General features: G+C 57.2%; 1 protein-coding gene across 5 annotated transcripts in view; it reads left to right on the top strand.

Moving 5' to 3' along the window:
- ABCA3 (ATP binding cassette subfamily A member 3) overlaps positions 1-13,830 on the top strand; it is a 33,719-nt gene that overhangs the window by 12,453 nt on the left and 7,436 nt on the right. For 4 of the 5 annotated variants that reach the window (XR_007903242.1, XM_051779882.1, XM_051779870.1 and 1 more), the window contains exons 7-25: positions 207-323; positions 837-960; positions 1,831-2,004; positions 2,670-2,851; positions 3,999-4,145; positions 4,424-4,553; positions 5,276-5,430; positions 6,206-6,361; positions 6,657-6,867; positions 7,147-7,297; positions 8,255-8,353; positions 8,507-8,699; positions 9,536-9,839; positions 10,312-10,585; positions 11,498-11,702; positions 12,159-12,378; positions 12,612-12,770; positions 13,217-13,389; positions 13,684-13,818. Coding sequence is in view for 4 of the 5 variants with exons in the window: in XM_051779882.1 (XP_051635842.1) it covers positions 207-323; positions 837-960; positions 1,831-2,004; positions 2,670-2,851; positions 3,999-4,145; positions 4,424-4,553; positions 5,276-5,430; positions 6,206-6,361; positions 6,657-6,867; positions 7,147-7,297; positions 8,255-8,353; positions 8,507-8,699; positions 9,536-9,839; positions 10,312-10,585; positions 11,498-11,702; positions 12,159-12,378; positions 12,612-12,770; positions 13,217-13,389; positions 13,684-13,818 (3,309 nt within the window). In the remaining variant the exon portion in view is untranslated. The remainder of the gene's footprint in view (positions 1-206; positions 324-836; positions 961-1,830; positions 2,005-2,669; positions 2,852-3,998; positions 4,146-4,423; positions 4,554-5,275; positions 5,431-6,205; positions 6,362-6,656; positions 6,868-7,146; positions 7,298-8,254; positions 8,354-8,506; positions 8,700-9,535; positions 9,840-10,311; positions 10,586-11,497; positions 11,703-12,158; positions 12,379-12,611; positions 12,771-13,216; positions 13,390-13,683; positions 13,819-13,830) is intronic. The other variant, XM_051779890.1, reaches the window with a different exon arrangement.

Here is a 13,830-nt window from a genome sequence, read left to right as displayed (position 1 = left end):
GCTTGTCTCTCTGGGGACATGTTCTGTGGTGGCAGCCCTGTCCGGGGAGATGGGGACACCACGCCAGGCTGTGCAGGGACCACTCTGGTGGCACCTGGGGCTGCCACCTCCTCGCTTGTGCCGCGGGGCACAGCCACCTCCAGGTCGCCCTGGCCGTGCCCGGGGAGCACGGGAGCAGCCCTGGGTGACACCGTGACCTCCCACAGGAGTACATGCGCATGATGGGCCTCAGCAACTGGTTGCACTGGAGCGCCTGGTTCCTCATGTTCTTCCTCTTCCTCCTGGTGTCCGTGTTCTTCGTCACCGTGCTCTTCTGTGTCAAGGTGAGTGTCTGTCCCCAGACCATGAGCTCTGTGCTGGCAAGGCACAGGGGTGACAGAGCTGCTCTGCCATAGGACTGTCCTGGTGTCCCAGGGCTCCTCCGAAGGCTGGAGTCAGCCTTTTCCAGAGCGAGGTGGGCAGTGCTGCCCCACAGCTGTGTTCATGGCAGGGGGGACTCCCTCGGAGGGGCCTGGGGCTTGGAAGCCCCATGAACACTGTGCAGAGCAGGACCACCCTCCTATAGCCCTTGGAGGGACTTGGGCTCTTCCCTCTGCATGTGCCCACACCGTGGGAAGCAGGAGGGGGCTGCCCGGGTGCTGGCCAGGCTGTCCCCTGCCCCTTAGACCCCATGTCACATGAAGGCCAGCTGTATTTCCTTCCTCTGGAGTGGTCTGGGAGTTTCTGGGTGTTCTCATCCATCTCAGTTTGTCTCTAACCCTTGGAGAACATCGGGTCTGGGCTGCCTGCACGTGCTGCAGGCACGGCTGGCTCTGGGAGTGACCAGATTCTCTCAGCAGGTGAGCGAACAGGGAGCGGTGCTCACCAACAGTGACCCCACGCTGGTGTTCACCTTCCTTGCCATCTTCTCCATCTCCTCCATCTCCTTCAACTTCATGGTGAGCGCCTTCTTCTCGCGAGGTGAGTCCCACCCTGGTCCCTCCTTGTGTTACTGATCACTTCCACATGTGGAGGGGAGGGGTCTTTCTTCCCGTTTTTGGCTGCCTTTTCCACACAGTGGGTGGGAGGGGATGTGGGTGCTGTTGCTTCCCAAACCAGAGCAGGTCCAGAGGAGGCTACAAAAATGCTCCAAGGGCCAGAGCCCCTCTGCTCTGGAGGCAGGCTGGGAGAGCTGGGGGGGTTCACCTGGAGAAGAGAAGGCTCCAGGGAGACCTGAGAGCCCCTTCCAGGGCCTAAAGGGGCTCCAGGAGAGCTGGAGAGGGACTTGGGACAAGGGCCTGGAGGGACAGGACAAGGGGGAATGGCTTTGAGTTGAAATAGGGGAGATTTAGATTGGGTATTAGGAAGAAATTCTTGGCTGTGAGAGTGGTGAGGCCCTGGGCACAGGTTACCCAGAGAAGCTGTGGCTGCCCCATCCCTGGAATTGTTCAGGACTGTGTTGGATAGACCTTGGAGCAACCTGATCTGGTGGAAGGTGTCCTTGCCCATGGCAGGGAGTGTGGAACAAGATGGTCTTAAAGGTCCCTTCAAATCCAAACTATTCTGTGATTCTGTGACAAGCTCATGCCTTAGGGCCTCATGCTGCTGTCTCACAGCCCCCGGACTCTGTGCTCTGGGGTGTGCAGGGCCTTCTGCAGCTGCCCACCATGGGGTTGGGAGCCAGATGTGGCTCCTGCCTTGCTGTGGAACAGGGGCTTGTCCTCATCCTGTCTCCATGTACCCAGCCTTTGTGCCAAAGGCTGGAATCTCCCTGGATGGAAGGCTGGTGAGGATACTGGGTGGCATCACCGTGTTACTGACGTTTTCCCTCCCGCTCTTCCCTGCTGGCAGCAAACGTCGCGGCTGCTGCTGGCGGCTTTCTCTACTTCTTCTCCTACATCCCCTACTTCTTCATCTCGCCCCGCTATGACCTGATGTCCCACAGCCAGAAGCTGGCATCCTGCCTCATCTCCAATGTGGCCATGGCCATGGGGGCACAGCTCATCGGCATGTTTGAAGGGAAAGGTGAGCAGTGCCATCTGTTCCTGGGGAGGGAACATCCTGTCCCTGGGGAGAGGAGTCAGCCTGATTTTCTGATGGGATGAGACTGGCTTGGTGAAAAGATGTCAGGGAGAAGCACTTTCCTGCTCCTAAGGAGAGCAGGAGGGTGAATTGCTGATTGCTTCCACACCAGGGGAGCCTCTCCATGCCCCTGGGCTGTGCAAAATGCCATCATCACTTTAATTACCAAAGGAATTCTGTTCTAATGGATAGGAACCATTGCATTTCCTCCTTCCTGATATATATCTTTAATTTCTTTAATTAATGAGCCTGCTGTTGGTTCCAGCAGAACCATGCATTTACAAAGTGCTGGCAGTAGACCAGTGGCTGTGGTGACAGGGGTGATGGAGGAGAAGGGGCCATTTCATCCCAGGCAGTGGCAGAGAACGGGGTGGAAGGAGCATAGTGGGATGGAGGGAGCATGGTGGGGTGGAAGGAGTGTGGTAGGGTGGGGAGCCTCAGGATGTCCGTGCCTCTTTTCCCTCCATGCACAGAAGGGATTGTAGAGCTGTGCAGGTGGTCGTCGTTACAGAACTGGGAACTGGGAGAGGGGATGCTCTTTGCCAGTCCTGGAGAAACCTGTGTCCTGCTGGGGATGCAGAGGTGGCAGTGCCCTGTGTGCCTTGCAGGGACTGGCATCCAGTGGAGGGACCTCATGAAGCCCGTCAGCGTGGATGACAACTTCACCTTGGCCCAGGTGCTGGGGATGCTGCTGCTGGACTCGGTGCTCTATGGGCTGGTGGCCTGGTATGTGGAGGCTGTGTTCCCCGGGGAGTACGGTGTGCCACAGCCCTGGTACTTCTTCCTGACGGTGAGCTCTGCTTACACCCCTTCCCTGGGCTCCAGGGGCGTCATTTGGGCACAGTCACCACTTCTGTGCCATGCAGTGGGCTGGTCTGATGTATGAGAGTGGCACCATCTGGCCTCCGAAGTCACAGGGGCTGCAGCACGTCCTGGCTGAAGGCTTATGCAGCTGTAATTTTTTACTGCCTAACGAAGGTCGTCTTGGCTTTAAATCTTTGTCCCGACACTTCCTGGCATGCAGGGTGTTGTTAAATGTCTCCGTGCCCAAGCAAAGGCATTGGAGAGAAACCTCAAGTGTGAGCAACCAGATCCAGTCATCTGACACCCCCCCTGAGCACTGCCATCCACTGCCAGCCCCCACGTGCCAGGGGGTGGGTGATGACTGTCACCTTGTCAGCTGAGCCACCCTCGCTCTGCCAAGCCAAATGCTCGGCATCACCTTCAGCAGCTGCAGCTGTAGTGGGCACTGTGGGGAGCAACACAATTCCTTTGGATCCTGTGGCTGGATCCCTTGTTTGATAGAGAGGCTTTTCCTCCTCCCCTCTAAATTCCTTATCCCAGCATGGTTTCACTCCAACATCTCACTCCCTCTTGCAGCCAGGCCGGGGGAGTGGAGATGCAGCCATCTACCAAAAGCCAATTTTGCATCCAGGAGTTGTTGAATTGTTATTTCCACAGGGGTTTAAGGTCACAAACATTTAACTTCATTCCCAGAGAGCCAGATGAAAGGAAAAAAGGCTGTAACTGCAGCAGGGTAGACTCCAGGCTGTTTGTATTTAGTATGTGTCAGAGGTTTTGGAGGGAATGATCATCCCTCTCATGGGCTCTCCTGGGCAAGGTGCTTCTGCCTGAGTGATTTTACTTCTCATTGAGATACTGACCTTTTCCATGGGGATGAAGATGGGAAAAGCTACTCTGTAACCCCAGGCAGTCCTGCTGTAAGGGAGAGATGGAGGAAGGAGGCAAGGCAGGAGGAGCTGTCCCATCCTGTCTGCCCTGCCTGCTGAAGGTGTGCTGGTTGGCAATTCCCAGATTGAGGAGAGTGGTCTGAAAGATCCCTAGGAGATGTCTGTGGGAGAGGAGGGTGGCCAAGGCTGGGGAGAAGAGATGGGCTCTGCCTATGCCTGAGTTCTCTCTCTCCCTTCCTCCATCAGCCCTCATACTGGTGCGGGCGGCCCAGGACTGTCGTGGGGAAAGAGAAGGAGGAGGAGGAGGACCCCGAGAAGGCCCTGAAGAGTCAGTACATTGAGGAGGAACCTGCTGACCTCGTGTCAGGCATCAAAATAAAGCACCTTTCCAAGGTACCCACTGCTCAGCACAGCACAAAGACACCATAATGTTGGTTTTGTAAAATCTGCTGCCTGCTGGGGACAGCAGGTAAGGCTGTTCCCAGAGCTGGCTGCATTTTTTGGTGGACTGAAGTGCTGGGTACTTACAGGTGCAGTGACATCTGAATTTTACCTGAATTAGAGCTGTTGTGTACTGGAACACCCTGGGAGCATCCCAGTGGATGCTGGGTGGAGCATCCCAGAGCACTTGCCTGGAGTACAGCATCAGCTCATTAATGTGATCTCTGCAGGTCTTCAAAGTGGGAAACAAGACAAAAGAGGCAGTCAAGGACCTCACAGTGAACATGTACGAAGGGCAGATCACTGTCCTTTTGGGACACAATGGTGCTGGGAAGACCACCACCCTGTCCATGCTCACAGGTAGAGCATCCTGCTGTGGGGCTGGTGTGGGGCAGGGAAGGGCTGATGGCTTGGCCCTCAAAGAGGAGCTGAACCTCATCTCTGAGGTTGGGGAGGGGTTTTTACTCTTCCCTGGAGCACCTTTGGTTTGCTGAGCTGTTGACCAGGCGTGCTGGGGTAGTGAGAGGGAAATGGAGGGAGCATGGGGGTCCCTGCTCAGCCCTCTACAAGAGTGGGATCAGCTAGTGGGGGAAATGACGGCCAGTCTTTGTGCTGGAGAGCCCTGAGAAGACACCAGACCCACTCTAGGATGGGTTTCTATAGGATTTGCCATGATAAGGCAGATAAGGGAGAACTAACTGGTCTTTGTCACCCTTGAGCTGCTGAGCTCCAGGGTGCCTGTTTTGGCATGATGGACACGGTGACCTTTGATGGTTCTCTTCTGTTCTCTGTTGCTCTGAGCTGCTCCTGGCAGCTCAGGGGGCTCATGAGACCTTCCTGGAACTCTGTCCTGACCTCTGCTCAGCTCAGAGCCAGGCTTGTTCCTTGCTGCACTGCCAGGTCCATGTCCCACCTGTGGGTGCCACACAGCCCACCCTGAGGGTGGGAGGAAGCTGTTGTACCCCAGCTTGAGCAGGAGATAGGCTTGCTCTGAATTTTGGCAGAAAGCTGCATGTGTGGGGGGATGCTCTTTGCCTTTGGGGTTATCCTGAGCCCTGAGGTTATCCTCTCTCCCCTGGCAGGGCTGCACTCCCCGACGGGTGGCCAGGCCTACATCAATGGCTACGAGATCTCCCAGGACATGGTGCTGATCCGCCGCAGCCTCGGGCTGTGCCCCCAGCACGACGTGCTCTTCGACAACATGACGGTGGAAGAGCACCTGCACTTCTATGCTGGGGTGAGTGTGGCACTGGGGGGCAGCCAGGCCTGGGGGAGGCACCCAGCAGCCACCTCCTGGCTTCCTGAGGGGTGAGATCCGTCAAGTGGTTCCAGAGGAGGCCACGTAAATGGTCAGAGGGTGGAGGCCCTCTGTTCTGGAGCCAGACTGGGAGTGCTGGGGGTGCTCACCTGGAGAAGAGAAGGCTCTGGGGAGACCTGAGAGCCCCTTCCAGTGCCTAAAAGGGCTCCAAGAGAGCTGGAGAGGGACTTTGGACCAGGGCCTGGAGTGGCAGGACAAGGAGGAATGGCTTCCCACTGTCAGAGGTCAGGGTTAGATGGGATATTGGGAAGGAATTGTTGGCTGTGAGAGTGGTGAGGCCCTGGGCACAGGTTGCCCAGAGAAGCTGTGGCTATCCCTGGAAGTGTCCAAGACCAGGTTGGACAGAGCTTGGAGCAACCTGGGCTGGTAGAAGGTGTCCTTGCCCATGGCAGGGGATGGGACTGGATGAGCTTTAATGCCCCTTCCAACCCAAAGCATTCTATGATAAGCAGAACAGCCCTTGCCTCCTCCTCCCACCTCATCTGCAGGCAGGAACTCCCTGCTTGGCTGAGGGAGGAGTGGAGGGTCACTGGCAGCATGACTCTGTGGAAAACCCCACACCAGCTGTGCCAGCTCCTTCAGGGGTGGGCAGGAGCCCATCTCTGCTTCCCCACTTTCCTGCCTGGGTATGGGGAAGGGAGTGTGGTGGGGTTTGGCAGACCTGGGCTTGACTCTCCCTTCCCCCATCTGGCAGTTGAAGGGATACCCACCCTCCAAGTGCCCCGAGGAGATCAACCACATCCTGAGGATCCTCAACCTGGAGGACAAGCGCCACTCCCTCACCAAGGCTCTCTCTGGGGGAATGAAGCGCAAGCTCTCCATCGGCATCGCCCTCATCGGGGACTCCAAGGCAAGCAGCTTCAACGGGGTTCAGCTCAAACCTGGGGCCAACACAGTCCTTGGGGTGGCTCTGAGGCTGTTCCTCACCCGTGGTGAGCCAGTGGGAGAAGCAGGGACAATGAGGAGGGGACAGGAGCACACTCACAAAGGGGACGATGCCCTGAGGCTCTGCTGCCTGGCAGCTGCTCCCCCAAACAAGATCACTGCTGCGAGGTCAAGGCTCCTCCTGGGCCCCGGGGTTGTCCCTCCTGCACTGCTGGGCCTCTCCCAGCCCTTCCTGACCTGCTGCCATGTCCCGTGTGCAGGTGGTGATGCTGGATGAGCCGACGTCGGGGATGGACCCGGCCTCTCGCAGGGCCACCTGGGACCTTCTGCAGCAGCAGAGGAGCAACAGAACCATCCTTCTGACCACCCACTTCATGGACGAGGCAGACCTGCTGGGGGACCGCATCGCCATCATGGCCAAGGGCGAGCTGCAGTGCTGCGGCTCCTCGCTCTTCCTCAAGCGCAAATACGGTACGGGAGGGGCAGCAGCCCACGCTCCAGGTCTGCTCACCAGGGAGGAGCAGGATGAGGGCACAGGGCAGGGAGGGGGCCTATTGCTCCTTGTCTGAAGGCTGGTTGCTCTCCATCCTGCTGTTGTGCCTCTCCTGAGGCCCATCCCCACACTTGCTCCTGCATTGTGTCCACAGCCCAGGCAAAGTCATGCCTGAGCATCCCTCTCTCCAGCCCCCTACCCGGGCCAGGCTGGGCTGGGATTGACCCTCCTCTCCCTTGTCTCGTGGCTCTGCCCAGGGGCAGGATATCACATGGTGATGGTGAAGGAGCCCTACTGCAACCTGGGGGAGATCTCCCGCCTCATCTGCCAGTACGTGCCCAACGCCACCATGGAGAGCAACGCCGGGGCAGAGCTGTCCTTCATCCTGCCCAAGGAGAGCACGCACAGGTAACACCATCGTCCCCTGCCTGGGGACCCTGGCTGGGTCCCCTTGTCTCCACACACTGGGGCACACACTGTCCTTGTGGGCTTGCTGGAAAGGGGAGCTGCTGGTCAGAGCTGGTCTTGGAAAATGGGGTTCAGTTCCTCCTGCAGTGTGGAGGGTGGCACAAACAAGGCAGGCTGCTCTGGCTCCAAAATCAAATCTATGGACCCAGCAGTCGGGGGAGGTGATTGTCCCCATCTACTCTGCCATTGTGAGACCCCATCTGCAGTGCTGCCTCTGGCTCTAGGGCTCCAACAGAAGGACATGAAGCTGCTGGAGCAAAGGTGCTCCGAGGGCTGGAGCCCCTCTGCTCTGGAGTCAGGCTGGGAGAGCTGAGGGTGTTCACCTGGAGAAGAGAAGGCTCCAGGGAGACCTGAGAGCCCCTTCCAGTGCCTAAAGGGGCTCCAGGAGAGGTGGAGAGGGACTTTGGACAAGGACCTGGAGGGACAGGACAAGGGGGAATGGCTTTGAGTTGAGAAAGAGGAGATTCGGATTGGGTATTAGGAAGGAACTGTTGGCTGTGAGAGTGGTGAGGCCCTGACACAGGTTGCCCAGAGAAGCTGTGGCTGCTCCATCCCTGGAAATGTTCAAGGCCAGGTTGGATGAGGGTTGGAGCAACCTGGGCTAGTGGAAGGTGTCCCTGCCCGTGGCAGGGGCTTTGGAATGAGACAGTCTTTAAAGTCCATTCCAAACTCAAACCCTTCTGTGTTTCCATGATTCTGTGATAGCTGAGGCAAGGAAGAGCAGCTGATGGAGCCCAAAAGCTGCTTTTGTGGACAGAGGGATGCTCAGTGCCACAGGCAGCCCTGGAGTTGGCAGTAAGACTTAAACCAGCTGCAGGGCTGATGCACAGAGGGTCTTTACCCCTGAGTGCCCCCTCTCATGAGCATCAGTGTCTAACATCTCACTTCTCCACTCAGGTTTGAGGCCCTGTTCACGGAACTGGAGCACAGGCGGGAGGAGCTGGGCATCGCCAGCTACGGCGCCTCGGTCACCACCATGGAGGAGGTTTTCCTGAGGTAGGAACGAGGGATGACCCATCCCCATGTGGTTTGAGGATGTCCTGCATAGCTCATGTGGGGTTTGCTGCCTTGGGTTTGGCTTCCTCAGCTCAGAACCGCTTGATCCGACCTGGGCTTGTATTGCATCACCTGCTCTCCCTCCTGGCACAGGGTTGGGAAGCTGGTGGACTCCAGCATGGATATCCAGGCCATCCAGCTGCCTGCCCTCCAGTACCAGCACGAGAGACGCTCCAATGACTGGGCCATGGATGACTCGAGCAGCCTGAGTGGCATGACGGACATGACGGACGACAGCGGGGCTCTCATCACCGAGGACTGCTCCAGCATCAAGCTCAACACCGGGGTGAGCGGGGGGGGCACGGTGCAGCAGGAACGGGGAGGGGGCTTGTGAAGAGGGGGTTTGGAGCAGGGTTACCAGGTAGAGCCTCCCCCATGGCTGATCTCATGACATGTGGCTTGAAATTGGAAGATCAAGTTGGAATCTGTGTTTTTAGGGCAAATGACTTTTAGGGTTGGTGGGATTGGTCGGTCACTGCCATCCTCTTTGCGTTAATCTTGACATCTACAGAATTGCTCTTTGAGGTATTCCAGGTGGTCTAAAGTGGTTTTAACCTACCGTTGCTCCATCACTGGGGTTGAAAATCCATCTTCCTTCCCTGGCTAGGCTCGTGTCCCAGATCCTGCACAGCCCTTCACACCCCGCTGCCTCTGCGCCTGTGATAAATATCCCTTGTCTTCTCAAGGGCACATCTCAAAAGCAGAGGGGGAGAAGGGTGTTACAGGGTTTGGAAAGCAGAGAAGGTGCTGGCAGGGGCTGGGCTGGGCACTCCAGGCGTCTCACCTGGCCGCTTCGGCAGCAGCCACCCCACAGTAATCCTCTTTGTGAACCTCAAATGCTGGGAGGTGGAGGAAGGTAAAGGTCATGGCTGATACTGCTTTTAACACCTGAGATCCCAAAGAGGCTGTGTCTTGTTCAGAAGCCAGGGAGTCGGATGTGCTGAAGCCAGGCAGCTGCCCTGCTAATCCCTTGACAGGCTTGGCTGAGAGCAGGCTCTGCTGCAGGCTGGAGGGTTGCATGCAGGATGAGGAGTGGTTTTGGAGTCGTTTCCCCATCAGCTGTGTGGGGTGATGTGTCCACAGCCAGCAGGGCTCACCTTGACCTGACCTCTCCCCTGCCAGTTCTACCTGTGCTGCCAGCAGTTCTACGCCATGTTCATGAAGCGAGCCATGTACAGCTGGCGCAACTGGAAGATGGTGGCGGCGCAGTTCCTCGTGCCTCTGATCTTCACTGCCTTTGCCCTCATCGTGGCCAAGACCTTCCCGGGCCCGCGGGACTCGTCCCAGCTGCGGCTGACACTGGAGCCCTATGGCCAGACCGTCGTGCCTTTCTCGGTGCCGGGCACCGCGGGGCTGTCCCAGAGGCTGGCGGAGCAGTACGTGGAGCTGCTGGATGCCCAGCGCCAGTCGCCGCTGGAGGTGCTGGGTGAGGGCTCAGGGACAACCCATGGAGCAGGTGGAGCCACTGGTGCAGGTAGTTTAGGTCCGAACCACAGCATATCTGACACATTCCTGTCTATCCGCTCCTGCGTGGGAGTGTCCCAACGTTGGCAAGACCCCCCCTCACTTGAGCAGAGCTGCCTTCTTCGTAACCCTGTGTTTGTGGAACAGGCTCCCCTGGGCAGTGGTTACAGCCCCAAACCTGCCAGAGCTCAAGGGGTGTTTGGACAATGCTCTCAGGCACATGGTGGGATTGTTGGGGTGTCCTGTGCAGGGCCAGGAGTTGGACTTGGTGGGCTCCCATGGGTCCCTTCCAACTCAGGAGATTCCATGGATCTATGTTTCTGTGATCAGGTCTAGGGTGGGCCACCAGGGCTGGGGTGCCTGGGGTCTTTTCCAGTTGGCCCCATTTAATTCTCCTGCGATGGACTTGCTCCTGACAGTGGTGTGTTTGGCAGGTGGCCTGGAGGAGTACCTCATCTCACGGGCCTCTGAGGAAGGGGGGGCCTTCAACGAGCACTACATCGCAGCCGCCTCCTTCGAGGGCGCCGGGAACCGCACGGTGGTGACCGCGCTCTTCAACAACCAGGCCTACCACGCCCCGGCCACCGCCCTCATGCTGGCTGACAACGCTGTCCTCAGGGTGCTGGCGGGCCCCAACGCCTCCATCACCATCACCAACTACCCCCAGCCCCGCAACATCACTGAGAAGGCCAAGGACCAGCTCATGGAGTACGTGTGATGGCACAGTGCTCGTCTTCCTGCTAGGGCCCGTGGCTCCTGTGGGTGCAGGGTGGCTTGGTTGTGCTGGGGTCAGTGGAGGAGCCAGGCTGGAGTTTCTCAGACCCAAACGTAGCTGTGATTACACTCAGGAGGACAAAGGAGCAAAGCTGTGGAGGTGACTTACCTGCCTGAGCCTGGAAGCCACGTCACCCCACAGACATGTCTCAGAGGTTGGGGTTGGTTTTCCTTGGGAGGTCAGAGCAGGGAGTCTGTGTGGCTGTACACTTCACAGAATCCCACATCTGGGGTCTCTGAACCTCTCCTGTACGGAGAGGCCACGCATGGGACCTCGCCAGGGCAGGGTGACGTTTTTTGGTGGGCTGTGCAGGGTGGACTCTGTCTGAGAGATGCTCATCTCACTGGGGTGTTTATTTGGTATGCTGGGGGAGTGTAGCCAGCTTGTTCCAGCTTCTAACTTCTTGCAGCTTCTTCTCTGCAAGAAGCCTGGTGTGGGTGTGCTGGCCACACTTCCTCATGAGGGGCAGCAGAAGGGCAGCACCAATATCTGCTCTCTGTGACCAGTGACAGGACCCAAGGGAATGGTTGGAGCTGTGTCAGGGGAGGGTTAGGCTGGACATCAGGAAAAGGTTATTCCCCCAGAGGGTGGTCAGGTACTGGAACAGGCTCCCCAGGGCAGTGGGCACAGCTCCAAACCTACCAGAGCTCAAGGAGTGTTTGGACAACACTCTCAGGCACATGGTTGGATTGTTGGGGTGTCCTGTGCAGGGCCAGGAGTTGGACTTGATGATCCTTTTGGGTCCCTTCCCTTGGAATATTCTGTGATTCTGTGCTGTCCCTGTGTGGCCTCAGCGTTGGTTTCTCAAGGTGTCCCTGCTCTCACCTGCCCCTCTGTCCCCACAGAGGCCAGACTGGGTTTGCCATTGCCATCAACCTGCTGTACGGGATGGCCTCTCTCGCCAGCACCTTCGCGCTGCTGCTGGTCAGCGAACGGGCCATCAAGGCCAAACACGTCCAGTTCGTCAGTGGCGTCTACGTGGTCAACTTCTGGCTTTCTGCCCTGCTCTGGGACATCATCAACTTCCTCATCCCTTGTGCTCTGATGCTGGTGAGTTGCCCTGATGCCCTCCACATTGGTGGGAGCGCTGGGTGCTGCTCTGGGATGTGTGAGGTTGCAGGGAAAAGGACAAGGCCACTGGTGTTGTCTCAGTAGAAAGGACCAGCAAGAAAGCTGTCCCTTGATCCTGCTGGCAGCTGGACCATGGCCAACCAGCTGGGGCAGTTGACTGCAGCCTCTGGCACCTGAATACTTGGCTATGGGCACTAGGAAATGTTAAATCCATGGGAGCTTGGAGAGGAATTTCCCAGATCTGCCCTTCTGCATCCCAGTCTGCAGAAAGGGCTTCCCTGGGGACAAGCCCAGGCTGCTGGTAGGACCCATCTATGAGGGGTTCTCTGGGTCAGTGCAGTGCTGCTGTTACCCCAGTGTCTGGGCTGCTGGGACAAGGAGATGTTGCTTGAGATTAACCCAAATGTGCGTTCTCCCCACATTGCTGTGCCCCAGGTGATATTCCAAGCCTTTGATGTGCAAGCCTTCACCCAAGACAGCCACCTTGTTGATGTGATGCTGATCTTCCTCCTTTATGGCTGGGCCATCATCCCCCTCATGTACCTCCTCAGCTTCTTCTTCTCAGTGGCAGCCACGGCCTACACCCGACTCACCATCTTCAACATCCTGTCTGGCACCGCCACCTTCCTCGCTGTCACCATCATGAGCATCCCGGGTAGGTCACTGCCCTCTGTACCTGCCCAGTCATCACCAGGACAGTCCAGCCCCCAAGGGAACTCTGTCATCCCAGACTGTCCCCACACTGGCAGTAAAACCCTACAACAGTCCATTCCCACCCATTAAACATGACAAAATATGTTTGATTTCTTTCTGAACTTGGCAATATCAGCATCTTTCTCCCAAACCAGCTGTCTCCAATCACCTGATCTTCCTGTGTTCCTCTTTCAGAGCTGGGCTTGGTGGACCTCTCCAAAACCTTGGATAAAGTCTTTCTTGTCTTACCCAATTACTGCTTGGGCCAGTGCATCAGTGACTTCTACCAGAATTACGAGTTCATTCAGTTCTGCACCTCCTCTGTTGAAGCCATTTTCATCTGCAAGGCCTTCAGTGAGTGTTGGTTGGTCCTCACCTGGCCAACCCCCCATAGTCACACTGGGGTTCTCTGTGGGGTGGGTGGTGGAGCTGAGCAGTGTCATGGGACCTCTACTTGGGCAGTAGCTCCAGGTACCATTTTAAACCAAAAACTGAGCAGTGTTTGACACTCATAGGTGATCCAGTTAAGGATTGGAGGAAAATGTGGGCTAGAGAAAGTTTCATAGGCAAGTAAAAAAATCCCAAGATTGGTGTCCTCTGCGTACCTCCATTGAGCATCTTCTGCCAGATCCCTTCCAGACCCAAATCCTCTTGTGGGAAGTGTTGGAAAGAGCTGTGGGCAGGAGAGGATGGAGAGGAGCCTGGCAAAGCTTTGGGCTCACAGATTCCTCTGGAGGTTATGTGCTCCTCCCCTGAGTGTGGATTGATCCAAGTGTTGATTTTGTTCCATCCCTCCTCAGATATCAGTTATCAGATGAACTACTTTTCCTGGGAGACGCCTGGGATCGGGCGATACCTGACCTCCTTGGCCGTCCAGGGTTTCTCCTTCCTCTTCCTCCTCTTCCTCATTGAGACAAACCTTCTCTGGAGACTGAGAACTCTGGTCTGTGGCATCTGCAGGCGGCGGAAATGGGTGAGCAGAAGTGTGTGGGAGGGAGCAGTGAGGGGCCCTCCAAGCCCAGCCCAGGAGTCCCTGTGAGCTGGAGACAGGCCCCCTTCACCCAAATCATCTTCCCAGGGAGCAGCCCTGGAACAGGTTGCTCAGAGGGGCTGATCCCATTGCATTTATGGGGTGGGAAAGGGAGTGAGGCGTCCCCAGAGGTGGCTGATGGAAGGGATGGATCCTGCTGGGGTTGGGGACACTGGAGGAACCCATTTGTCCCCCAGCAGCCAGGTGACACAGGGTGTGTCTCCCCCGTGTGTTCAGGTGGCACTGCTGAACCGTGTGTCTGTGCTGCCAGAGGACAGGGACGTGGCAGATGAGAGGAAGAAGGTTTTAGAGTCGCCACCAGAACTGCTGTCATCTCTCAGCAGCCCTCTGGTCATCAAGGAGCTCACCAAGGTGAGGAGAACG

Source organism: Manacus candei, unplaced genomic scaffold, assembly GCF_025592945.1.
Source record: "Manacus candei isolate 608988 ecotype Guabito, Panama unplaced genomic scaffold, ASM2559294v1 h1tg000002l, whole genome shotgun sequence".
NCBI classification, from domain to species: domain Eukaryota; kingdom Metazoa; phylum Chordata; class Aves; order Passeriformes; family Pipridae; genus Manacus; species Manacus candei.
The sequence above is the reverse complement of the archived record's forward strand: the minus strand, read 5'-3'. Positions and strand labels throughout refer to the sequence as shown.